The 25214-nt window shown below is 46.2% G+C and overlaps 1 protein-coding gene across 5 annotated transcripts in view; it reads left to right on the forward strand.

Moving 5' to 3' along the window:
• Positions 1 to 25214, forward strand: part of LOC119969491 (cadherin-like protein 26) — a 111887-nt gene that overhangs the window by 15036 nt on the left and 71637 nt on the right. For all 5 annotated transcript variants that reach the window (XM_038803177.1, XM_038803174.1, XM_038803178.1 and 2 more), the window contains 5 exons: positions 8436 to 8583; positions 12592 to 12758; positions 15876 to 16004; positions 21500 to 21685; positions 24047 to 24315. In XM_038803177.1, coding sequence (XP_038659105.1) covers positions 8436 to 8583; positions 12592 to 12758; positions 15876 to 16004; positions 21500 to 21685; positions 24047 to 24315 — 899 coding nt within the window. The remainder of the gene's footprint in view (positions 1 to 8435; positions 8584 to 12591; positions 12759 to 15875; positions 16005 to 21499; positions 21686 to 24046; positions 24316 to 25214) is intronic.

Here is a 25214-nt window from a genome sequence, read left to right on the forward strand (position 1 = left end):
AGGTGCCACACAAAAGGCTGCTGCATAAGATCAAGATGCATAGCATTAAGGGTAAAGTAGTAGCATGGATAGAGGATTGGTTAATTAATAGAAAGCAAAGAGTGGGGATTAATGGGTGTTTCTCTGGTTGGCTTTAGGGTCCTTTATCTTCGCAGAAGGAACATTTCCATTGGCCAAGGCTTTGCCTCAGACATGCAGAGGGGCCCTTGTTCATTTCCTTGGAATTTTATTTCTGTTATCATAGGGGCATCAGTGCCTCTTTCGTGTTAACAGGTTTTCTGTGGTTTTCTGAAGGGTCGACATTCATTTAGTGTGAGCTGTGTCAGATAATGGCTTCAGTCAATGTTAAGCCTTTGTCCATTACATATAGTTTTTAAATTATAAAGAAGCCAGTGTAAGATATATACATTTTCATATCTTCCGAGCCTGCCACCAAGTTCAGTGGCAGGACTTCCGGTTTTAGTCCTCTGCTAGCATTTTCGAGCAGATGGAAGCCTCTCCACCAGGCACATTTCACCTGAGGAAGGAGCAGTGCTCCGAAAGCGAGTGTTTGAAACAATGTTGGACTTTAACCTGGTGTTGTAAGACTTGTTATTGTGCTCACCCCAGTCCAACGCTGGCATCTCCACATCATACATTCGTGCAGGTGGTGCAGCAGAGGTGGTGGCAGTAAAATATTCCACAAAGTTGAGCTGGCCAGGCTGCCTGAAGGTGTTCAAAGGCTGCTTATTCTTGTCACATGGACCCATCAGCGATAATTTCAGGCCTATAACAGCCTGAAACAGTCTTCCTCAAACTACTTTTGCACTGTGAAATATATAGTTTCTTTTTTGCAAGTGCACTGTATATTGGGGCACTGGAAATGGAACGAATGGAGACAGACATACAGCCCCTGAGGGAATAATGGGCGGGATTCTCCCAACGGGCGACTAAGAGCCGACGCCGGAGTAAAAACGGGAGTGTTTTACTGCGGCGTCGGCGCCCGTTCTGGGACCCCATTCTGCGGCCCACAGTGGCCTACGACAGCGCTGGAGCAGCCTCCGCCACCGTAGCTGCCGATCCCGGCTTGAACCCGGTGCCACGGGGTCCACGCATGCGCAGTTGAGCCGGCGCCAACTGGCGCATGTGCAGTGGCTTTCTTCGCCGTGGCAGCCCCAACGCCAAATGGCGCAGGGCTACAGGAGCCAGCGCGGAGGAAAGGAGGCTGGGGGGCAGAAAAGCCGGCCCGCCGATGGGTGGGCTCCGATTGCAGGCCAGGCCACCATGGAGCCCCCCCCCCCCCCGGGGTCGGACCCCCTCCCTCCGCAAAGGCCACACCTGGACCCTTCAACGCCGAGGTCCCGCCGGCTCAGAGGATGGCGAACGGTGCCGGCGGGACTCGGCTTTTTGTCGATCTGACCCAGAGAATCGGTGCGCCGGCCCATGCCAGCCCGGGCCGGAGGAGTCGCCGCATACCCCGACTGGCGCCACGCCAATAGTGCCGATTCTCCGCATTGCGGAGAATTGCTCCCCGGTGTCGGGGCAGCGTGGCACGATTTGTGCGGCGCCGCGCCAATTCTCCGACCTGGCGGGGAGTCGGAGAACTCTGCTCAATATGTGTTTGGATAATAATTGTGTGATTCTGAGAATTACACCACATTATAGGTCCCTCTCTAGCACTATTGCATCTCAACCACAATATTGATTGCAACAAATATTTGCATATGTATGTCGCATTCACTCCTGGGAGAGAATTTCCAGGCCCCTGCCAGAGGGTTTACATGCAAGGTGGGAGAATAATTCCATGGGTAACACTCCCACCCACCACTAACTTTTATGGGGAGTGGTGAATCCCTGCCCTCACTCCAATTGAGGATCTTAAGTGACTAATTAATGGCCAATTCTTGCCCATCCTCAATTTTGATGCTCGTGGGAGGGTATCTGAGATTGGGGGGGGGGGGGGGGGGGGGGGAGCGGGGGGATCCCAGCTGTTCACCTTGCTCCGATCTCATGTGGGAAGGGGTGGGGGGGGGGGGGGGGTTCTATCATTGATCTTGTTTTCCAGTTTAGGATCCCGCCACAAATTATGCCACTGCTCCCTGCAGACTCTGTTCACCCTGGTCTGTCCAACAGGGCCCCCAACCCATTCTTCAGCATTGTTCCCACCCCTACCTCCCCACTCCTCTACCCCGTGCCCCACAACACCAACACCATCTCAGGAGCCTCCACTTCCACTACTTCACCCCTTCACTTACTTCCATCCTGCCTTTGGCACTGACTCATGAAATCAGTTTCAGTTCCAGCAATGGCTACCATTCCTCGTCAAGTTGCTGGGACTACAGGGCTGTCGATCAATCACATTTCCTGACAACTCTCTGAGGGGGGAATTCCTCCTGAGGACTTCCCTCTCCAGTCAATTAAAACTTCCCGGAGGGTTAAATGGCTGTTGGGCGGCTGACATCAATTCGGTTATGTTTCTTATCAACTCTTCAGGTGGCAGGTTGGGACCCCATGATCTGAATTTCATTAAACTGTTTCTTCATTTAGGTATGGTCAATGGATCTTGGAGACATAGGGCGCGATTAAGTAATTGTATTGCAATCCCGGGAGAGCCCCAAATTGGACCTGGGCACTCGGGTGACCCTGCCAGGGTGCCAGGAACAATGCCTGAATGCCAGGCTGGCAGTGCAATGGTGTCCGCGTGCCAGATTGCCACTGCCAGAGATCGGCCCGGGGGCCTTGCCAATAGGAGCAGGGTGAGGGGGGCGGTTCACAGGGGTATCGGCTAGGTTGGGGTGTGATCGGCGAGGGGCTTAAAATGTGGGGGGGGGGCCTGAAGTTAGGGAGGGGGAGATTGGGCCTGCCATTCAAAATGGTGCCCAGATCTGCGACGGCCTTTTCTCTCCATGTGTAGTTTCAGCAGGGAGAAAGTCCCTGAGGTGAAGAAAAACGGCAAAATGCCCTTGAATAGCGGGGTGATTCTTGGCACTGTAGCGCCTAAATCAGTCCCCTAGCGAGCGAGTTTAGCTGCGTGCTTCCCAGCTCGCAGTGCCCAGAAAAACATGGCTATTCAACGAGACTTGCATTGAATGAGGGGCTGAATGAGGAACACGTGACTGAGGCTGTACATAGCCCCGTTTCGTACAGTGGGGAGCTCCGCTCGCCGGAACTCCCCATTGTAGCGAGAGATCCAGACGCCTTTTTTTAGATGGCGTCCCGATCTCCGAGGCCCCCGAAACAATCCCCCCCCCCCTCCCCCTCCCCCCGGCTAGCTTTAAAGTACTATTGTCTCAATCTAATATGCAGATTTGCCAAAATGTGATCCCGCCTATTGTGGGTGGTATCCACATCTCAACGTCTCATGAGGTGTGGCGAGCCGGGTAGATCCCAGGAGAGGGACGCTGGGCTACGGCGAGCTGCTTTTCTGGTACAGCATGGCTGATGAATAGTGCCCTTAAACTTTTGACCGCTGAATGACGCCCAGAAATCGTACTTTGCTACTTCACATCATACGGCTTGCACCTTTGCTTACTGAAAATTCTATTCCCTCCTCAGCCAATTAGAATTTCACCCAGTTTCCAGCATCCATTTTCCAAGTCTGAGAAGCTGGCCACAGTTATGAAGGTCCAACTTCAACATTTATTTACATAAGGTTGCAACTCTGAAATTGTCACCATTACAATTTAGCATTGATTATCTCCGCCTTATGCCACCACTCATTAACCTAGAATTTCTGGTTTGGCAGATTTGGGTCACATGTGCAGTTGGGCTTGTGACCTCTGTAAAGATTCTGTCTGATTGTCCTAACTCAGGATCATTCAATAATAGAATCACGAGTTGGCTTCTGACATGATGCCTCACCAGATTAGGACCAGTATTTAGGCCTCTGATTCCATTGCCGTACACGAGTCGTAGGTAGCTTCCGTGCTGAATGTGGTTGGTGCTCAGCATTAACAAAAAGATTATAATTTCCGGGCTTATGCAATGCCTTGTTTTGGCAGCTAATAGAAATGAAAAGGGCTCCACCCCCACCCTTTGGAACATTCAACACAAAGTTGTAATGATGGAAGTAGAAGAGAATACGTCACAGGATTTATGCAATGTTTGACAATGTTTGTCTGTTAGACTCTTTTCTGTTCTGTGAGCTATTAGTCAAATTTGGGTGGTCCATTAAGAAACCGAAGCAGAAACTAAAAGCAAGAAGCTGCAAGCATGAGAGAGCAGCCATTTATGGAGCATTGTAAATAACGGGCGGGATTCTCCGAGCCTCCATGCCGAAATCGCTCTTGGCGTGGGGGTGGAGAATGGGGTGTCAGACCTGCGTCCGGGTCCGATGCCTTCTTGCGATTCTCCGTGGACTGGAGAATTGCCGCCAGTCGTGCGTGTGCGTTCGATGCGGCGCCAGTCGGGGGCCATTGAAAGAGGCCCTCGCGGTGATTCTTCGCCGGCAACTGGCTGAGTTCCCAATGGCGTGGTTGACTCATGGTTCCAACCAGTGGACACTAAGCGTGGCAGCAGCCGTCCTGGTGGGAGGGACAGGGGGATCTCTCACTGGGGGTTCCTCCGGGATGGCACAGGTCCCACAGCACTTTCCATGACCTGATGAGAAATTGGTATAAGGTCAAATGGAATCCATGCTACCTTGATTAAGTTAGTAACTAGATTTTCAAGTTAGATGTCGGTAAAATAATAAGAATGATATAATAACATAAGAACCCTCACAACATTTAAGAAGCATTTAGATGAGCACTTGAAACGCCATAGTGTACAACACTATGGAACAAGTGCTGGAAAATGGGATTAGAATAGATGGGTGCTTGCTGGCGGCGCAGAAACGATGGGCCAAAGGGCCTTTTTCAGTGCTGTAAAGCTCGATGGGGGGATTCTCTGTTCCCATCCGCTAAGACCGGGAATCCTGATTGGGTGGAGATCGGGGAGACCCATTTCCAGCCTCTGATCCTGCCCAGCTGCCCACAGCAAGCTTCTTGCCCTGCGCTGGCAAGCACATACAAATAGCTGATATGCATTTATTAGAATGTGACTAACAGGTTGGAAACTGGAATCTCCGTGCCTCCCGTTCTGCTCCATCCCTTCCAGCGGGAACTCAACCCCGGCTGGCTTTGGTGCAAGTATGGACAAGCGCTGTCCTCGCATACTTCAACCCGAGGAGAGTGGCCAAGGAGGTTAGCCCATTGCTCCTGTGTCCTTCTGCCACTGCCAGGCTGTGGGGGGGGGGGGGTCATCTAAGGGTCCTGGGGTTTGGGTGGGTTTGGGCTGTGGGTAAGGGGTTTACCCCATGACCTTCCCTGGAGATGGAGGTCCTGTGCCTGCACTGTCCCTTGCAGTCCAGGGCAACCTGAAGACCACTCTTGGCAAATTCAACATCCTTGTCTGATCTGTTTAAACTGTGAAGTGGCCCTCTCACTCTGAACTATCCTGTTCTGAATAGTTGCAGAGCAGATTAGAAAGTTCAGTGAAGAATCAAGCCAGGAAGACTTTCCCTTTTCCTCACATCTGCTCCCTCAACTCAATTATTTTAAAATCGTTTCTTTTTTGGTGTCTGAGCCTTACTAGAAAGCTCATTGCACTTGAAAAGCCTTTAAATCTCCTGAGATCGTTTGAAATGCTCGGCAGTCATGCAATTTCACAGTGCAGTCCCTTTAATTAGCCTTTGATTGACAACTTAATGGTTAAACACAGCTAAATGGGAGATGTGTTTATTTACCTTTCCTTTCACACTTGAATGCATCTGAAGAAGCCCCCATTGATCTTAACTGCAATGTTTTTAAAAATAAATTTAGTGTACTCAATTCACTTTTTTCCAATTGAGGGGCAATTTAGCGTGTTCAATCCACCGACTCCGCACATATTTGGGTTGTGGGGGCGAAACTCGCGCAAACACAGGGAGAATGTGCAAACTCCACACGGACAGTGACCCAGAGCCGGGATCGAACCTGGGACCTCGGTGCCGTGAGGCAGCAGCTAACTGCAATGTTTATCAGCATTTTTGTGATTAACAGATGCTGGCTATTTCAACAATGCTGAATGCTTTCACTTCTTTTCTAACCGCATAAAACACTTTGCGGCAAAGGAGCACTGGAGCAATGGGCTAACCCCCTTGATACCCCCTCGGGATGTCAGTGTCATAATGCTGGGGGCAGTGCACCATTGGCAATGCCATGGGGTGGGGTCTGAAGGGGGGGGGGGGTTTGCCTGGGGATGGGGGTGGCTGGCTGAGGGATAGATGGCTGAAGTGAGGGGGATGGCTGAGGGACGGTCAGGGGGTGCAGGGGAGGGTCAGTTGAGAGGGTTGTAGCCGGGGTACCCCTATACATGCTTGGGCGGGGGCGGTGGGACATGACCCATTATTCCCTTGGTGGGGGGGGATCCTCCTCCTGAATGAGTGGTTGGGGTGCTCTATTTTCCAGCGGGGGGGGGGGGGGGGTGGTTAACATTTACATTGTGGGAAGGAGGGGCCTGTTTCTGGACGCTGGGGTCAGGGCAGCCATTCAAACTGGTAGCTCAACACTAGCGAAATCAGCGTGGTCACCACTGTACATACGTCTGCATAGTCAAACTCTGAGAATGCTAACTCGGCAATGTTTCTAGTGCCCTCGGGATACAGTCCTGTTTCTCCGCTGTTCGGAGCACTCAAATTCTGGAATGGAGTATCCTGCCCTATGGCTCTATAAGGCTTAAGATGATCCAATGTTCACACCTCACCAAATTGAAAGCAGTCAGCTCAATGTGCTGTGCGCTAGCTTAACTCTTCAGCCATTCTTAGCAGATTTTGTTGATATTATAGAATGTGTCGACCACGGAACCTCACCAATTGTGGATTTATCAATCAGAATAACTTGCCAATATAAGGTATTTTTAAAAAACCGAGCTGCAGGATTCCCCGGCGGCGGGCTCCTCCACTTGCCGACAGCGCACCCACTCCCGCGGGTTTCCCGGCGAAGTGGCCACAATGGGAATCTGCATTGGCCGGCTGCGGGAACGGAGACTCCCACTGCCGACAGGGGCATGCCGGGCCGGAAAACGGCTGGCGGGACAAAGAATCCTGCCCAAGGTATCCCAAAGTAGCTTCACAGCCAATTAAAGTCTTTTGAAATGTAGCCAGTGTTGTAAAGGGGGAAATGCAGTATCCAATTTGCACACATCAATGAGCAGCAGCAGTTCCCCACTCCTCTTCCCCGCCCCAAACACCCGCAGCCACCCTAGAAGGAAAAAACAGGTAAAACTTTGGAAGTAACTGATACTGGTTCTAACTGGTCTATAAACCTTAGAATGGAACTACAGTAAGAACCAGTACCAGCCATGTTTTATACGTTTTTCCTTCTACGGCAACGCGATAAATGACAAAATCATCTGTTTTTCGGTGATATTAGTTCAAGGATAAATGTTGAGCAAGATACCAACTTGAATCATTCTGTGGCAGGAGATCATTTGCTCCTATTTAAGAATACAAATAGGCCCTTAGTTTAACATTTTCTCCAAAAGGGACGACTTTCCAACTGTCCAGCATTCCGTTAGAATTGCACTGCTGCATCAGTTGAGATTATGTGCTCACGGCTCTGAAGTGGAACATGAACCCACAGCCTATCTGTGAACAATTTTGGTTCCCTTACTTCAGGAATTTGGAGGCAGTCCAGAGAAAAGTTTGCTCAGTTGATCCTGGGTATGGAGGGATTTTCTTATGAGGAGAGATTGAGTAGGTTGGGCCTGGACTCATTGGAGTTTAGAAGAATGAGAGGCAACCTTATTGAAACATATAGGATTCTTAGGGGGATTGACAGGGTAGATGCTGAGAAGTTGTTTTCCCTTGTGGGAGAGTCTAGGAGCAGAGGGCATAATCTCAGTGTAAGGGGTCGCCATTTTAAGACCGAGATGAGGAGGAATTTCTTCTCTCAGAGGATACTGAACCTGTGTAATTATTTACTGAAGAGAGCTGAAGAGGCTGGATTGTTAAGTATGTTCAAGGCTGAGATAGACAGACTTTCAACAAAAAAGGAATCGAGGGTTATGGGGATAAGATAGGAAAGTGGAATAGGGGAATATATGAGATCAGCCATGATGTCACTGAATGGAAGAGCAGGCCTGATGGGCTGAATGCTTTTGCTTTTACATCTTATGGTCTTCTGGTTTATAATCTATCTGTCTCAGTGAAAAACTATTACTGAAGCTGGTATTTGATGAACAAGATGCCTTCAATCTAAAAAGGACATTGCAAAACAAGAGAGCAGGTGGACTGGTTGCATAGAAGAATAGTTCTAAATAATTTAATGACAATTAAATGAAGATGCTAAATACATAAATGTGAAATCTACCACTCTCTGAATTTGGTATATAGTTTATGTTTATTAACCTAAATAATAGAAATGTTATCTGCCTTCATATCTCCTGTAAATGAGTTTTGAATAACAAGTAATTCTGTTATTTTTTTCCACATTTAGTTTCAAGTCGACGCTCGGGACATGGAAACTTTGCAAATTCTAGATGATCATATGTTATATAGAATTTTAGTGATTGATATCAATGACAATGCTCCTGAATTCAGCCAAAAGATATACAAATTTGATGTGAGGGAAAATGAACATCCAGGTAGGAGTTCATTCCAAAGTAGATGTTTGTTATGCTCTTCTCGATCCGTTCAAAATGTAACTAGTTTTGCATGGATGTTTTTAATTTTTTTTTGGAAGGTATAGTTTACTATACCTATTTAGGCAATATCTGGACAGGGAGTTCATATCCATCAGCTCAACTTACTTTGGCATATGATGATTTGCTTGTTTGAGTTATTTCCTCCTTTACCGAAATGTTCCATCAGTTTCCCCAATGCAAACTTGGCTTCTCCAGCATCAAGACCCTTTGAATACACATAACATGGAGAGAGTAAAAGGACTGATAAGCTTTTTCAATGTCTTTACCAATGCTATCTGAGATCAACTTGAAATGAAAATGAAAATCGCTTATTGTCACAAGTAGGCTTCAAATGAAGTTACTGTGAAAAGCCCCTAGTCGGCACATTCCGGCGCTTGTTCGGGGAGGCTGCTATGGGAATTGAACCGTGCTGCTAGCCTGCCTTGGTCTGCTTTAAAAGCCAGCTCTTTAGCCCTGTGCTAAACCAGCCCCTGTTGACAATCTTCTTGAGATCATTGGACTTGATTGTTGACAATCTCCTTGAGATCATTGGACTGCAGTTGGTAAAGTATGGTCTCCACCATGTTCTTACGGATTGTGTGGGCCCGCTGATGTTGCGCAGAGGAGGTTTTACAAATATTGTTGGTGTGCTTCTTAATTAATCTTCCACAAAAGGGTTGCAGCAATTATTTATCTGTGATTCTGACATCATTATGAATGCCAATCATTGTATGGATGTCTTTATTGGCACCAACTATAATTAGCTGGCACTGCAATGGCCTGAATCGGCTCGGACACAAAATCCAAACAATTCTCTCCTGCATGATTGGGTTCTACAATTCAACCCCCCCTCCCCCCCCCTCCCCACCCCCCTCTGGTGGATAAGTGAAAATCATGTCGCGCAAGCCCAGGAACCTCATTTTAATACATTAGCATGTCATTAGCGAACATTCTCTCCAGACCTTCCCCTCTCATGAAGTAATCACCGGACATGGCATGATATCACGCTGGCGTCATTTATAACAGCTCTACATAAATGTGAACTAGGCAGCTTCACCTCTGGGCAGTGTCCTCCAAAGGGTCCTTTGCCAAGAAGGCCCTGCCCACTGTGAGCCCCTTTTCCAGGCCGGAGTGGACCACCTGCTCCAACCTCAGGAAGAACACTGCCTTCCTGTACATTTTTGAGGCTGTGACAATGGTCAAGGGCCGACCATCTCGGCTGTATCCTTCACAGAAGACTCAATTGTCATGTATGGGAGGGTGTAACCTTTAACCCCGAGCGCCCTGGTGAAAGGTTGAAATGGTGACAGAGCTTCTGGATAACTAGGGATCTCTAGATTGGGCAGTAACATCATATTCTTTGTGGGGAAATGGCTACACTGTGCCTGTAGAATTTTGCCTTTGAAAGTCTCTATACTGCTTTATCACAGTTTTCCCTTCTAATAGCTGTCTTCAGTCCACACTTGCTAGCTAATTTCTCAGCTTTGTAAACCCCCAATTTAGAATTTTTACTTCTGTTCTATGTCCTTTTCCATAATGATGCTAAATTTAACTACATTTATGGTTACTATCTCCAAAGTGCTACTTTATCCACTTGCCCAGCTTCATTTCCGTTAGGATGAAATTCTCTGGCCTCCCCACAGTGTGTTCTCGGTGGGTGGCAGCCCGGCATTACCTGGCAGCAGAATCTTCCGGTGCCACCTCTGTCAATTTGATTCTTCATTGAATCCACCACACGCGGACGGGAAACCCATGGCGGGCGTGTGACGTCGGCAGGCCTGGAAGATCCCGTCAGCGTGAACAGCCAAAAGATCTCGTCCTCAATCGAGATTTTCACTCCCTCTCATTGGGCTTGTTATATACTGGCTAAAAATGATCTCTTGAACGCAATTCAAGAATTTTGTGCTCTATTGGAATTCATGTTTCAAGGTGCGTTAAACCTTATCCTTCCAAAATTTGCTCATCGTCCCTTGAGTGAGAAAGAAAAATGAAATATGGTCTCCCTCTCATGAAAAGGTTGGACAAGCCTGCTTTAAGGCAAAATTTCCAGTCCAGCTGGGCAGGAAACCCTGCCTCTTTGAGCAGGCCAATCAAATGGCTGGCAGCACTCCAGCCCCAGCAGTGCCACTGGGAGTGTTGGATTAATGCAAAGGAGTTGGAAGTTAGAGTGAAAGATAAGTGTGGGAAGGGGAATTGCTGGGCCACATCATATCATAGAATCATTGAATCATGGAATTTATAATGCAGAAGGAGGCCATTTAGCCCATCGAGTCTGCACCAGCCCTTGGAAAGAGCACTCTACCTAAGCCCACATCTTCACCCCATCCCTGTGACCCACCAAACCCACCCAATCCTTTTGGACACTAAGAGTAATTTAGCATGGCCAATCCAATAAATGAGAGGGATAAGGGGGATGTGGGGCCAGAGTAGATAGTCAATAGGTGGAGGGGAATCGGTTGAGGAAAGGCCTGGGGGGGTGAGTCTCTGATGGGCCCAGTGGACCTGTTATCGAGGCACCCATTCTTTCCAGCCACCAGCTTGTGCAGACTGCCAGGAAAGACAATTGAATAGGTCACTCCTGCCAATGGTTAAAACCCAGTGGCAGCAGGATGAGGCCCTTAAATTGGCACTAATTGACCACTTAAAGGCCTCAATTAGCCTATGGGCCTGCCACTGAATCCTCACTTCCGCTGGTAAATTTGCGGTAGGTCAGGGCCAAGTGGATAGGTAGTGAACAAAACACTCATGGTGTTTTACGGGACTTCTGCCTGCAAACCAGCTGCTGGGACCCTGTAAAGTCCAGCCCAATGATTCCTCTTGTGAGGGGCAGCATAACCAGAGGCCGCCAATGTAAGATAGTCACCAAGAAATCTAATAGGAGCTCAAAATAAACTCCTTATGATTGGTAAGATTGTGGAACTCATTGCCAAAGGGCAAACGGAGAAGCATATGAAGGAGATCGGAATGGTTGGTTATGATGGTAGATTTAGATGAGAAAATATGGAAGGCTTGAGTAGGGCATAGGTACAGACATGAACTGGAATGAATAACCTGTTTCTGTGTTGTCTGTCATGATATTGTGTCTCACTGCTGCAGAGGTGTCTCAGTGAGGAAATCTTGCGGCTTGTATGTTTAAACATGAACCCTTTATTGGTAGTCCATAACTATTTACAGTTCCAAGCTATGCTTTTGCATGGTGCTCCTCCACCACGCAGGCTTCCAGAATTTTTCCCTCCAGACTGATCTCCGAGTTTATTACCATGTGCCTCTGAGCATCCTGCCATGGGTGGTGCTATTATCCTGTTCCACATTAAACCTTGCTCTGCGGACACCTTGACATTTCAATGGCATACAGGAAATATCATAACATTGCACATTCTACGAAAGGTGTTCAAAAAATCCTGAAATTTGCTAAACCTCTTTGAGATGTGTAGATACTACTTCATGATATATAGGCAAGCACTATAGACAATTTGCACAGTGTATTCTATGAAGGATCAATACAATTTACTCATTTACTTTGATCAGGCAGATGGGGCATGAGCACCAATGCAGCACTGCTTCAAATATCCACTGAAGTATTAGTATCGAAATGCATTTTTCGACACTATATTTGGCAACTGAGCATGCAATGTTCAGAGCAATTGGAGGCGCAATTGTAAGGCTACGTGTGTGCAGGAAATCTGATGCGAAACCCAACATTGCTGGAAATGCGACATCCTTCAACATCTGAAAGACAAAAGATGAATATTTCGGGTGCAATCCTGCTGGAGGTGACAGCCAGTCTTGCACGTCAAACACGAATGAATCTCCATTGTCAAATGTTGCCCAAACTGTCACGTGTTTTCAGTATCTTCTGTTTGAATTAGACGTGTCGCTTCATGAAGTATAATTACAGCAGCACTGGTATTTATAGCCATGATATATGCACAGTGCATATTTACTGAGTAATTCATGTTCTACTTTTAGGTGAAGAAATCTTCAGAGTTGAAGCAACAGATCCTGATGATGTAAGGCGTGGTAATGGAAAAGTTTCCTACTCAATTGTTTCTCAAAGTCCTTCAATCCCATCAAATATATTTAAAATCAACTCAGAAAATGGATCCATACTTCTTCAAAAATGTCTCGACTATGATGTATGTATTATTTTCCCATATGTAGAACAGTTAGCTTTTTAAATCACAGAATTGTTTGCTTTTGAAAATTTAATTGAAATGACACAATTTCCTTGATAATTGGGCAATTAATATAAACAATTACCTATCAAGTAGAAATATGTTTAACAATGAACCATGATCTCACGGTCTGATTTCACTGTCTGATGTAACAATCTGATGGCTGAATGACCTATGCACGTCCAAGTGTTCCTTTTAAATTATGAACTTTTTATCAAATGCAATGCAAATAGCTTAAATATTGGCTGGAATTCAGTGCCCTTCTGAGCAAAGATGGAATGTAGGACATGAATCTAAAATTGGGTGCCATGATGGTGTGTCTATCCATCTCCATGGGTACTTTACCTGCGGTAGGAGACGCACAAGGTAGTCTGCTTGCTCAAGGGCCAACAGTAGTCCAACGGAATGGACAGCACGATAACCAAGTGGTTAACACATTTGCTTCACAGCGCCAGGGACCTGGGTTTGATTCCCAGCTTGGGTCACTGTCTGTGCTGAGTCTGCACGTTCTCCCCGTGTCTGTGTGGGTTTACTCCGGCTGCTCCGGTTTCCTTCCACAAGTCCCGAAAGGCATGCTGTCGGGTGAATTGGAGATTCTGAATTCTCCCTCAGTGTACCCGAACAGGTGCTGGAATGTGGCGACTCGGCGATTTTCACAGTAACGTCATTGCCATGTTAATGTAAGCCTACTTGTAACACTAATAATGATGATGATTATTAACAGAGGCCCTTAAGTGACAAATAAAGGGCTTCCTCCCACAGATACCTGGGCTAAATAGCAAGACCACCAGGTGAACTAATGTTTGCTAATGAGAGGTAGGGGTGATCTTGTTCGGCACCCTATGCCCAGTGGAGGTCCCCCCCCTCCAAGGTTGTTCCTCACCCCTCCATGTTTTGCCCCCCTACATCCTGACAAATGCCGCCCCCCACACCCCCTTCACAGTCTCTGCCAGCCTAGCCTCATCAAAACCTTGTTCACCTCTGAACCAGCATTTTGCAAATGCAAACAACATTACGTCGATGGGGCAGACTGGACATATTCATTGTCCTAGGCACCTAAACAACCACAAGATCTTAAAATTTTCTATCCTTGAACATGTATAAATAAATCTACAGCAGGGCGAAGAGGATTCATTCACCAGATAATCAGAGACCAGGATAGTGTCCATTTTCCATGCTGTCCAAATAGGGAAAAGCTGAAGACTGGGATATTTAGACTATTTTTAGGAAATTAACAGATTTTGGGCATTGAACAAAAATCCAAAAATTTTCGTAAAACCGGGACATCTAGTCACCCTGTCTACAAAGGCCCAGGTTTAGCCGTAATATAGGTCCTGAGAAACAATGGCTGGGAGTCTCCGGCCGGGTTTGCCCCACGACTGGAGAATCCCGCCCGAGATCAATGGATTTTTCCATTGCCGGAATCTCGCCCATGGCCTTCTTTCCCCGCCCAGTTACTTTTAAATTTCCTGGGATATCTCTCAGGCAGTCTTTGGAGCTCAGGAACTTCTAGCTTCTGGCTGCCATGTACTCACAGCCTCTCCCCCAACCCATCCACCCCAAAACCCAGTACCCGTACCTGTCAAACAATTAAACTGCACTGGAATTTCCTGCTATGGACTTTGGCATAGTTGGGCCTTGCTTCCGACCCCTGACTCCTGCCCCCGCAGCTGTCTTATGAGATGCTCCAGGAACTAAGAGATCTCCTTTGGACAGGTGAAGGAAGGAAAAGTGAGGGGTGGGGAGGCGAGAGGAAAAAACAAGAATGGGAAGAGGGGAGGCTGAGGAACTCCCCTCTTCCATTTGAAATATTCTCTGAAAGCCGATGCCCGCGATTCTGACTCTCCCGACTGTATCACCTATGATTTCTGCTCTCTGTGGCAGCTGGAAGGCTGAATTCTCTGAACTCAAGGTTTGTCCGATAGTAGCTTAACATCGCCAAATGGAGAGGAGATGCACTGTAAAATTGAAATCACTGATCTGCCAGGCTGCTGGAGTGTTCGGGGTAGGAACCCCTGATCCTGGTCCTGGGAAAATCCTGGTCATTCCAGGTGGGTTGGGAACCCTAGATGGAGTATGTATCACCGGTGAAGGCTAGGTGGGAGGGGGTGGAACCCATGGCTCAGGGAACCTCTGGCATCATTCTGGAACCAGAGGGAACACCTTGCAGATAATGAATTTGGAGGGGCCAGCGGAATATTCTCTTCACATTCTAGGCCAAACTGAAATGGATGGGAGTCTTCTCATTCGGGAAAAAGAGGGAGTAGAAGGCAGATCATCCACATAGTACTCCAACTCCACCTATTTTCCTGGAGCAGGGGATTCAAGCAGGGTCCCTGCCTCTGAGAGGAAGCTGATAGTGCTGAAGTGGGTGTAAAGGCAGTGCTTATAACAGTGGGATTCCAAAACAACATCCCAGAAGGGACAGCAAAAGAGTCTCAAAGGAGGGAAGAGCTCAAAAGATGAAGGAAGTCTTTAACTCAGGAGGCATTTTCAGAATCTGAGGAAATTTATGTAGACGGGGCTGAACTTGAGATGGCATCCTCTCATTCTCGCCATCCACACAGTGCCATTACCATTACCTTGAGTCAACTATCACATTTCAACAGGTTGTTCTATGGAGTGGTGGCCAAAAAGGCAGAATGGAGGAGCATGCACCAACAAGCCGGACATCATTCTTTGCCAGTGTTTACATGCCGTGAATGAGGAATTGGAGTCAGCAACAGTCCCGTCGGGTGCAAGAGGAAAGAAATGGAATCAGGGCACATTGCAGAGCTAGGCCTGGTTACATTTGACCCATTTTCTGCTCCAATCACCATCACTTTCGGGAGGGATCAGAGAGGAAGATCCAATCTAGTGTGTTGCATATATTACCCTTGGGACTGTGTTAACTCATTCAATCAATTATAGACTACTAAAAAAATGTAGACCTTTACTCTGGCTAGGTTAAAACGTTTGCACTTCAAAGTAGAAATAATGAATCTTGTCATTACCTGTTTCGTTGGTAAGAAGCTGACGGTAATGTTTCTTTTACAAAATGTCATTTGTGTTTGATAACCAATTGTTGTTTCTGTTTAGGCCATCAAAACCTACTCTTTAGTAATTAAAGCAAGAGACAATGGACTGAACATACTGTCCTCCAGTACAGAAGCACAGATTAATGTGATAAATTCCAATACGAATCATCCCATTTTTACTGAGCAGTCTGTAAGTACTTTTACAGGTGTATTCTGGTGGGGGGGGGGGGTGGATGGTTTTGTTTCAACTCTGAATTAGAGGTGTGTTGGGGGAAGATGCATTGTTTGAAATGATCGATCTTTCAATTGCAATTGCAATCCAGCTCCAATGCAGCCAATTTTCAATTTAACGGGTGTGCGTTTCGATGTCTTCAGGTCGTTTACTCATCAAAGTCAAGATTTGAATTATTGCAGATGGGCAGGTAAATACCGTTGCAGTGAAGTCTTTAAGAGGTTTTAATGAGGAATTTGTAAATTGAATTCACTTTGTTCTAAATTTAATGGCTCCAACATTGACTTCCTGAGGATCAGGAAACTGACCAATGAAAAGCGGATGATGTTGAGCTACAGTCAGATGGACATTTAAAATTACAATCGTTCCATTTGAGCAGCACTGCACCGATTAGCCACCCCTCTGCTGAATATTTGGCAGAGAATTCTTCTGTGCATTCAACTTTTTCGCAACTGTGGAGACTTTCAAACCAACAAGAGCAGAATGGAAGGCAGCTGAACGTGTTGACAGCGCATCAGAAAAGAGAAAGCATCACCATCCACAGTGGTGATGACACGCTGTGGTGGGATCAGTACACAAACAGGAGAAAGGTTCATGAGAGGGATCGAGGCAGAAGAGGCACCGTCCACTTGAAAGGTTTCCAGACGGTGCTTCCACAAGGTGACCTGTCATGTTAGGTAATGGCAGACGCCTGCAGCCGTCTAGAAGCCTGTCTGCTTGGTATCAAACCAGGAGATTGGTCCTGGTTCACGGAACAGCACTAGGCATACTTAAAATTAAGGTGTCAAGATGGTAAAGCCACAACACTTGGATATCAAAAGTGGAAGCTGCATGTGATGGACTTTTTTAAGCGATCCCACAACCAATAGATCAGATCAAAGCTCTGCAGTCCGAACACATTGAGTCATCACTAGTGTGGGAAAATGAAACACCGATCCAAAGAGGGAGGCCTCACAAATATATTTAGCCTTAAAGTTGGTGGAACCCAGCGCATTAGTGCAAACAATTTGACTGAAGCATTCACAACAATCTTCAGATATAACTCGCAAGTAGATGACCCATCTCAACCTCCTTCTGAGGTCTCCAGCATCACAGACCAGTCTTCAGCACCAGCTTGATCACTGGCAATGCGCCCCCCCCCCCTCCCCCCACTCCCTTCAGTTACCACACCTTGGCAGTGCTATCTTGGTATCTTTCAGTCCGAGGGGTGGCAAGGTGATAAATACCTTCCGAGGGTGTTGAGAGGGGCCCTCCCTGGGAGGTGGGGCTAAGGGGAGCTTGTGCTGGACTGACCAGGTAACAGTTGAAGTTTCCCCATAATAACGTAAAAATGTTGTCATCTGCACCCCTAAAGCCTTTAAACAGTAAGACAGGACAGAACAAATAATGTTTTAGTATGATAAAAAGAAAGTAATCCCATCTCTGTGCCAGTAAACCCTTTAAAAAGTCTGTCCCCTCACCCAAATGACCAGTCTCAAGCGAGTTTTTTCATGTCAGGCAAATTGATCCATTACTCTCATTGACCACATGTCCATTCTCTCACACGACCTCCATCTGATGGGGCCGGGCCTTCCAGTGTCGCAGCGCCCCCCTCCCTCCCCCGCCAGCCAAGAGACCACCTAAGAGGAGAGCTCCGAGGAGACCACCATCGAGGTATCACAGATATCACCTCCAACTGCCACCAGCACAGAGACACACCCCTCGGTGGGTGACATTGGTGGTCAGGTTTCGGGGGCATAATCTGGTGATCACCGCACAGTTGCTGATGATCAGGTGGAAGCAGGGTCATCCAAGGGACACAGCAGTCAGACGTCTGCTGGATCCCAGGACTCAGCTGAGTCCCAGTCAGATGTCGAGCCTCTGGACAAGGTTATCCCTAAGCTAATGCAGATGCTAGGTCACGGCCATGAGATTCAGGAAGGGATGTCAGTGACATTCCAGCGAGTGGATAGCCAATTGGAGGATTTTCAAAGGCTACGGGTGCAGGACATGATGCTGACTATGCGTGGCACCAAGTCCAACACTGCGAGTGTGACGATTGCAATGGAAAGCCTGGAGCATGACGTCAGCATCTTGAGTGGTGGTGTCCAAGGCAAGGCTCAGTCTGTGACAGCCATGGAGGAGGGCCTGAACATCATATCCCAGTCGAGGAGGGACAAGCCCCATTTACAGGTGGACATGTCCCAGACGCACATGCACATTGCCGTGGCACTGCAGTGCATTGCCCAGTCACTGAAGAGCATCGCTGAGGATATCAACACCATGGTTCAGACAGCAGGGAGGCGCCAGATGACTTAGAGGCCTCTAGAGCTCACTCCAGCTGCCCATCCATCCCATGGAGTCCTCCAGAGCCCTACATGCACCATTAGGGTGAAGGAAGTGCTGGGGGTCAACCCGGGACCTGCCACCAAGGGGACGAAAGCAGTGTCCATTCTTCCAAATAACCCCATTCTGATGTCAGCAGGGTGGCACGGCAAAGCCAGTGACACTGGTAAGTCGGCCGGACTTTCGGCTCCAAACTGTACACCGCATGGATAAAGTGCTTTGGTGGGGGTAAATAGGGGACTGGTGCATCACACTGTAGAAGGACTGGAGTAAGGGGCAACAGTTGATGGATAAATGGTAAAGGGACGAAGTATAGAAAGTGAAAGCTTGGCCACTGCTGGAGATTAAGTGAGCATGATAAGCAATGAAATGAAATAAAGCTTAGCAAGAGTGGTAGAGTGGAAGGTTTAAACCCCAGGTTAAGCCATTAAAACGCTTCCTCCATTGAATCCAAAACCCGTATTCAGCACTATTGCTGCTCTCTTGCCCAACAGCCTTAATTCAGTTGTGTTTGCCGATTCTGACCTATTGAGTGGACTTCCGAATTGTACTCACTGTAAGAATTGTTGTACAGTTTGCTGCAGCTTGCTCAAACATAAGAAATGACCAAATGTTGTGTACCAGTATGCTTGGCAAGGCTGAATGATTTTTCAAAGTAAAATGGAATTGCCAAAGGTTGCAAGCTGTTTTTCACAGATTAAAAAGAAAAACCTGAGATTGGGCAAACTTAACATCTCCAGACACTGACAGGCATGTCAGACCTTGAGGCTTACACATCATTGAGAGAAACTGATGAAACAGATAGCCATACTTCAAATTTAGGTTTTTCAATTTACCATTCCTAATTAAAATGCTTGCTGGGATTCAAAGGTTAATTAGTTTATCAACATTAGTGAAGCATTTCTACCTTTTAATAGTCTGATCAGAAACGGGAATGGTTGAATAGGTTAGCCATTATGAACATCTCTAAGCACAAGCGACTGATAACAGATAAATATGAGCATCAAAACCTCGGAAAGCTAGTTAGAAAACTGGAGATGGGATATCTCAATTGAGGTGTGGAACTGATGTGGAACAGTATAAGATGAGAGAAGGAATTATATTGCGAAGACCTGGTTGATGAAAGATAGAAGCAGATGTAAACACTCCAGAAGCCCATGAAAGGAGGATAACATAAAGGGAGGCTCTTACGATAGGTTTACATAAAGAATGTGACATTCTATTCGGCATTTTGTATTTAACGAACCCTTGTAGGACACTACTGGGGGTCGGTTAGCTCAGTTGGCTGGACGACTGGTTTGTGATGCGGAGTGACGCCAACAGAACGTGTTTAATTCTCATACCGGCTGAGGTGATCCATGATGCGCCTTCTCAATGTTGCCCCTCCCCTGAGGCGTGGTGACCCTCAGGTTAATTACCACCAGTAAGCTTTTCTAGTCTCGCCATGTAATTGAAATCCTTTGTCCCTGGTATAATTCTAGTAAATCTCCTCTGCCTCCTCTCCAATGCTTTCACATCCTTCATAAACCATGGTTCCCAGAACTGGATATAAAATTACAGCTAAGGTCTAATTAGTGATTTATGAAGCAGGAGCTTTCACATACCTTCCTTGCTACTGCATGTCTCTGCTTATAAAGACAAATATTTCACAGCCTCCTCAATCTGACCTCCCACCCTCAAATATTTATGAATGCAAAACCCTAGGTCTGTCTGTTTATGTCTTGTTTAGTTTATATGTTATAATTTTGTATTAAAATCAACCGATACTATTTCATAACAATGTAAGATATATAGTATAACTTGTCTATAATTTTCCTGGTAGACGTTGGCCGGAATTCTCCGGTCATTGCGACTCACTTTTCCTGCCGGCAGCACACCCACAGCCATAGGGTTCCTGGCGGTACCGGGTAGTTATAGTGAGAAACCCTATTGACAAGCGGCGGAAAGACAGAATTCCGCTGCCAGCGAACAGCGCGCGCCGAGAAGCACGTGGCTGGGGAACCGGAGAATCTGACCCAATTGTTTTAATGGTAGAAATTTAAAGATTTAAATATCATTAAAACATTGCTGTAAAAATACTTCTGTTTCATTAACGTACCCTGGTAATCTGGAACGAGATGTTGCTCTGTCTCCAGAGGACAGAATTTATAGAATTGTTACAATGCAGAAGAAGGCTAGTCAGTCGATCGTGGGCTGGATTCTCCCAAAATGAGACTATGTCCCCATGCCGGTATAAAAACGGTGGAGTTTTACTCCCAAAATTCCTAGAAAAAAGTTGAACTAATTCAATGCTCTGCAGGGGGCTAACAGGGACCCGGAGTGAATCTCTCAACTTTTGCTGCGGATAAGAGCCCCGCACTTCCAGTTTGAAGTCCGCGCATGCGCACGGCAGCGGCCTCCAGCGGACGCGCCAAGCTCCATGGCGGACTCGGACCGTGGAGCCACACAGAGAAATGAGGACCCACCCCCCATCGATCCCGCACCCGAGCCTGAAACCGCGCAGGTCTAATCTCCGGCCGCCTAGAAGGCACCCCCTGGCGTCCGTTTCCTCCGTCTCCGACCAGGGTGGCTACGGACTGAGTTCGCAGCTGCCACTCTGTCGGGAACTCGGCCGGTCAAGAACGGAGGATTGCTGGGTGGGCATCTGGCATTGGGCCCCCGGTCGCGCGGCGTACTTCGTGGTCACGCCGACTTATGGGGTCAGGAGAATTGCCGGACCAGCGCCAAGCCTGATTACGGCATGAAAGTGGATTCTCCGTCCCCGTGCTGGCCGCGAGTTTGGCGCGGGGCTGCGGAGAATCCAACCCTGTGTCTTCACCAGCTCTGGAGGTGAACAATGCACCTCGTGTCATTCTCCTACGCATTGGAAAGAGTAATACTGCAGAGCAGAAAACCCAGATGAATTACTGCCGTCGGCATGAATCACCATTCCAAAAAAGTAACTTTGGCACTCAAGGAATAAACAATAGAAATCTGGGCATCAGCGTGGTGGAGCAATTTAAATCTTGACTTTGAAATCTTATATCTGCATATGGAATCCAAATTATGATACCAAGGATAATGGTCAGCTTTTTGTTTTCTGAAGTCAGTTTTCTTTCTCTGACTATCTTATTTCCTTTTCCTTATAGGGTTCACTTAATATCGATGAGGGTGACAATGATAGGGTGATATTACGAGTAAGTGTTACTGATAAAGACACTCCTCACACACCTGCCTGGAAAGCAACGTACAAAATAATAAAAGGGAACGAAGCTGGAAATTACAGGATTGAAACAGATCCAGAAACAAATGATGGAATTCTCTTTCTTATAAAGGTAGTAGCGAATATTGCTTGGGCTTTTACTGTATTATTTGTGCTTTCAGAAAAAAAAATGGATTGAGGGAGACATGTCACCATCATTTGCACATTGCAGACATAAATATTTTATTTTCATTTTATGTGCCAGTGTTGTGATATATTTAACAGTTTTTCCTCTATCTTTTACTTTATTATTTTTGTTGTGTGCCTGTCGCATGAAGTTTGAATTAAATATTTAGGGACCAGGGAATCCAAATCTGAACTTTTCAGTGAGCCTCTTGCTGCAATCCATCTCCAGAGGATCAGAACTCAGTCTAATGCTATTCTCATTCTGTGTCCATGAACATGCACCTTCCTCTACGGTTGACTTATTAGCATTCAGGGTCAGGAACTCTACCTAATTGATTTTCCTTCCTATACCAGGAGTGCTAAGGCCAGTTTCAGTGCCTCGATTGCTTCTTGGATCACCTGATTATTCAACAACTGAGAATCAAATCTAGAACCTTTTGCTCCCAATGGGTCAATAGATGATTCTAGTGAATGCAGAGGCTGAAATAATTTATAGATCACTGGACTTTAATTTATAGCAAGCTTTAGCATTGAGAAACATTGGTAATGAAAAGGAGAGAATCCTTTTTCATTTAATTGGATATTTGGTCAATAAAATCTAAGTACATCACTATGATGCATTCTGTTTAAAACTGAGATTGATATATTTCTGATGACTTTTGATTTGATTGATTTATTGTCACATGACGTACAGTGAAAAGTATTTTTCTGAGACCAAGGGAACATACACAGTGTGTACATAGTAAATAAAAAAAGAATAATCGACAGAGTACATTGACAAATGGTACATCAACAGTCATTGGTTAAATTGCGGAACAAGAGGCCAAACAAAGCAAATACATGAGCAAGAGCAGCATAGGGCGTTGTGAATAGTGTTCTTACAGGGAACGGATCAGTCCGAAGGAGAGTTGTTGAGAAGTCCAGTAGCTGTGGGGAAGAAGGTGTTCCTGTGTCTGGATGTGTGGATCTTCAGATTTCTGTATCTTCTTCATGATGGAAGGTTCTGGAAGAAAGCAAAGGTTGGGTGGGAGGGGTCTCTGATAATGCTGTCTGCCTTCCTGAGGCAGCGGGAGGTGTATACAGAATCAATGTGAGGGTGACAAGCTTGTGTGATGTGTTGGGCTGGGTTCACCACACTCTGCTGTTTCTTGCAATCTTGGGCCGAGCAGTTGCCATACCAAGTTGTGATGCAGCCGGATAGGATGCTCTCTATGGCACATCTGTAGAAGTTTGTGAGAGTCGATATAGACATGCCGAATTTATTTAGCTTTCGTAGGAAGTAGAGACGTTGTTGGGGTTTCTTGACTGTTGCATCAACATGAGTGGACCAGGACAGCCTCTTGGTGATGGTGACCCCCAGCAACTTAAAGCTATCGACCATCTCCACTTCGAAACCATTGATGCAGAATAATAATAGAAAGGGTTAAGGGGATAATGGATGCAAAAGTCATTGAGATGTCCAGTCAGCCATGATCATATTGAATGGTGGAGCAGGCTCGATGGGCTGAATGATCTACTCCTGTTCTTATGTTCCTAAATCTTTGTTAAATTTGTATTACAAGTCATGCTGGCTATCATTCTTTCAGAATTCATTCAAGACCTGCAAAATAATTTTCTCATAGCACTGCTGAAGTGTAACTGGAAAAGCATAAGTAGAATCGTTTTGTAATCGTTATGCACTCTGAATTTACAAAAGACAATATGGGGGATTCCCCCCCCCCATGGCGTGTTTCTTGCGGGCGGGTGGAGGCCCGCTGTTGGCTGCCGCAGGACCTTCTGCTCCCGCTGCTGTCAATAGGATTCCCCATTGAATCTACCCATTCCCCACCCCACTGCCAGGAAACCCATGGCGGGGGTCGGCTGATGGTGGGACAGGAAGAGAGCAGGCAAGAACAGCTGTAAAATCCCTCCCAATAAGTTTAATTGCATATGCTTTCTTAACCATTGGCCAGGTCACTTTTGTGCTCACTACCTAAGTTTCATCTCTTATTTCCATCAAACATGTGTTCTATTCCTTTCTATCTTGAATCCTGTATCTAATTTGTCCCCATGAAGATGAGGAGTGCAGAATTTCTGAATTCAGTATGAAGCAAACCCTTGAACAATGGCAAGTTGATCAACAGATTGAGAAATTACTGACACAGCCCTCAAATATTTGACAACTTCAGGAACGTTCCGAATTTTCATTCAGTTCGCTAAGAATAGCAAAGCTGTAGCAGAACATTAACAGATTAATTTGCATAATGAAACATTTTCTGAGCTATTTAAGCTAACATTCAGACTTATCATATGCTTTTGACTATTGCAGCCTTTGGATTATGAGCTTGCTCGCGTGAAGAGAATTGAGATAACAGTTGAAAATGAAGAACCATTTTTTACATGCCAGGAAAGAAATGGCCCTACGTCTGAAGGATTGTCGAAATTTATTTTAGATATAAATGTGAAGGACAAGAATGACGCTCCTGTGTTCTTCCCTCCGGTATTAACTGTTCAGGAGGTTGAAGGTCAGAAGCCTGGAAAGATACTGGGAAGGTTTAATGCTACTGATACTGATGAATTCTTTAAGCATTCCATCAGGTAAAACAAAAAACTTGTTGAACATAAGAGAACATACATCATGGCCGGAATATGCTGGTCGTTGAGATTCTCTGTTCTTGCTGGTAACGCTCTCCAGTGGCATGGAGTGGCTTCAGTGGAAAATCCCATTGACAGACTGCAGGAAGAGAGAATCCTGCCATCAGCAAATTGCACACGACCGAGAAATACATGGCTGGTGGACCAGAGAATTCAGCCCCAGTAATATCCCAATTGTTCATTATTGTCAAAATATTAATATGTAATATTTGCATCTAATGCAATCTAAGATTATTGTATTGCAAACAAGTGAGGGAGGGTTGAATGGCTCCCCTCTTTGTCCTCTCCTTGTTTGATTCCAACAGCCTTTTTCGTTTGAAAAGTATATTTATGCGGTGCAGTGGTTGCTGAGGACCCCGGTTCGAATCTCGGACCCTGGGTTACTGTCCGTGTGGAGTTTGCACATTCTCCCCTTGTTTCACCCCCACAACCCAAATATGTACAGGTTAGGTGGATTGGCCACACTAAATTGCCCCTTAAGTGGAAAAAATAATAATTGGGTACTCTAAATTTTAAAAAATAGAAAAGGATATATATACTTGCCAATTCAGTGAGTACTTAACTATTTATATGCTATGATCATGAAAGAAACAACTGGACAGGTTTTCCTAAGTTTAAGAGAGGAAGAGGTTAACTTTATTATGCTTAAACCAATCTCAGTTAAATAATCAAATGTGGACTGACTTCCGCGCATGTACTCACACACACACGCAGACACACACACACATGCCCGCACACGCACTCAGACACAGAGACACACATGCACTAACTGATATGGATATAGGTTGTTCACCCTAGTTAAAGGAAGGTGACAGGCTATGATGTTTAAGGTGTATACTCTT

The sequence above is a fragment of the Scyliorhinus canicula genome, chromosome 7, assembly GCF_902713615.1.
Source record: "Scyliorhinus canicula chromosome 7, sScyCan1.1, whole genome shotgun sequence".
NCBI lineage: Eukaryota > Metazoa > Chordata > Chondrichthyes > Carcharhiniformes > Scyliorhinidae > Scyliorhinus > Scyliorhinus canicula.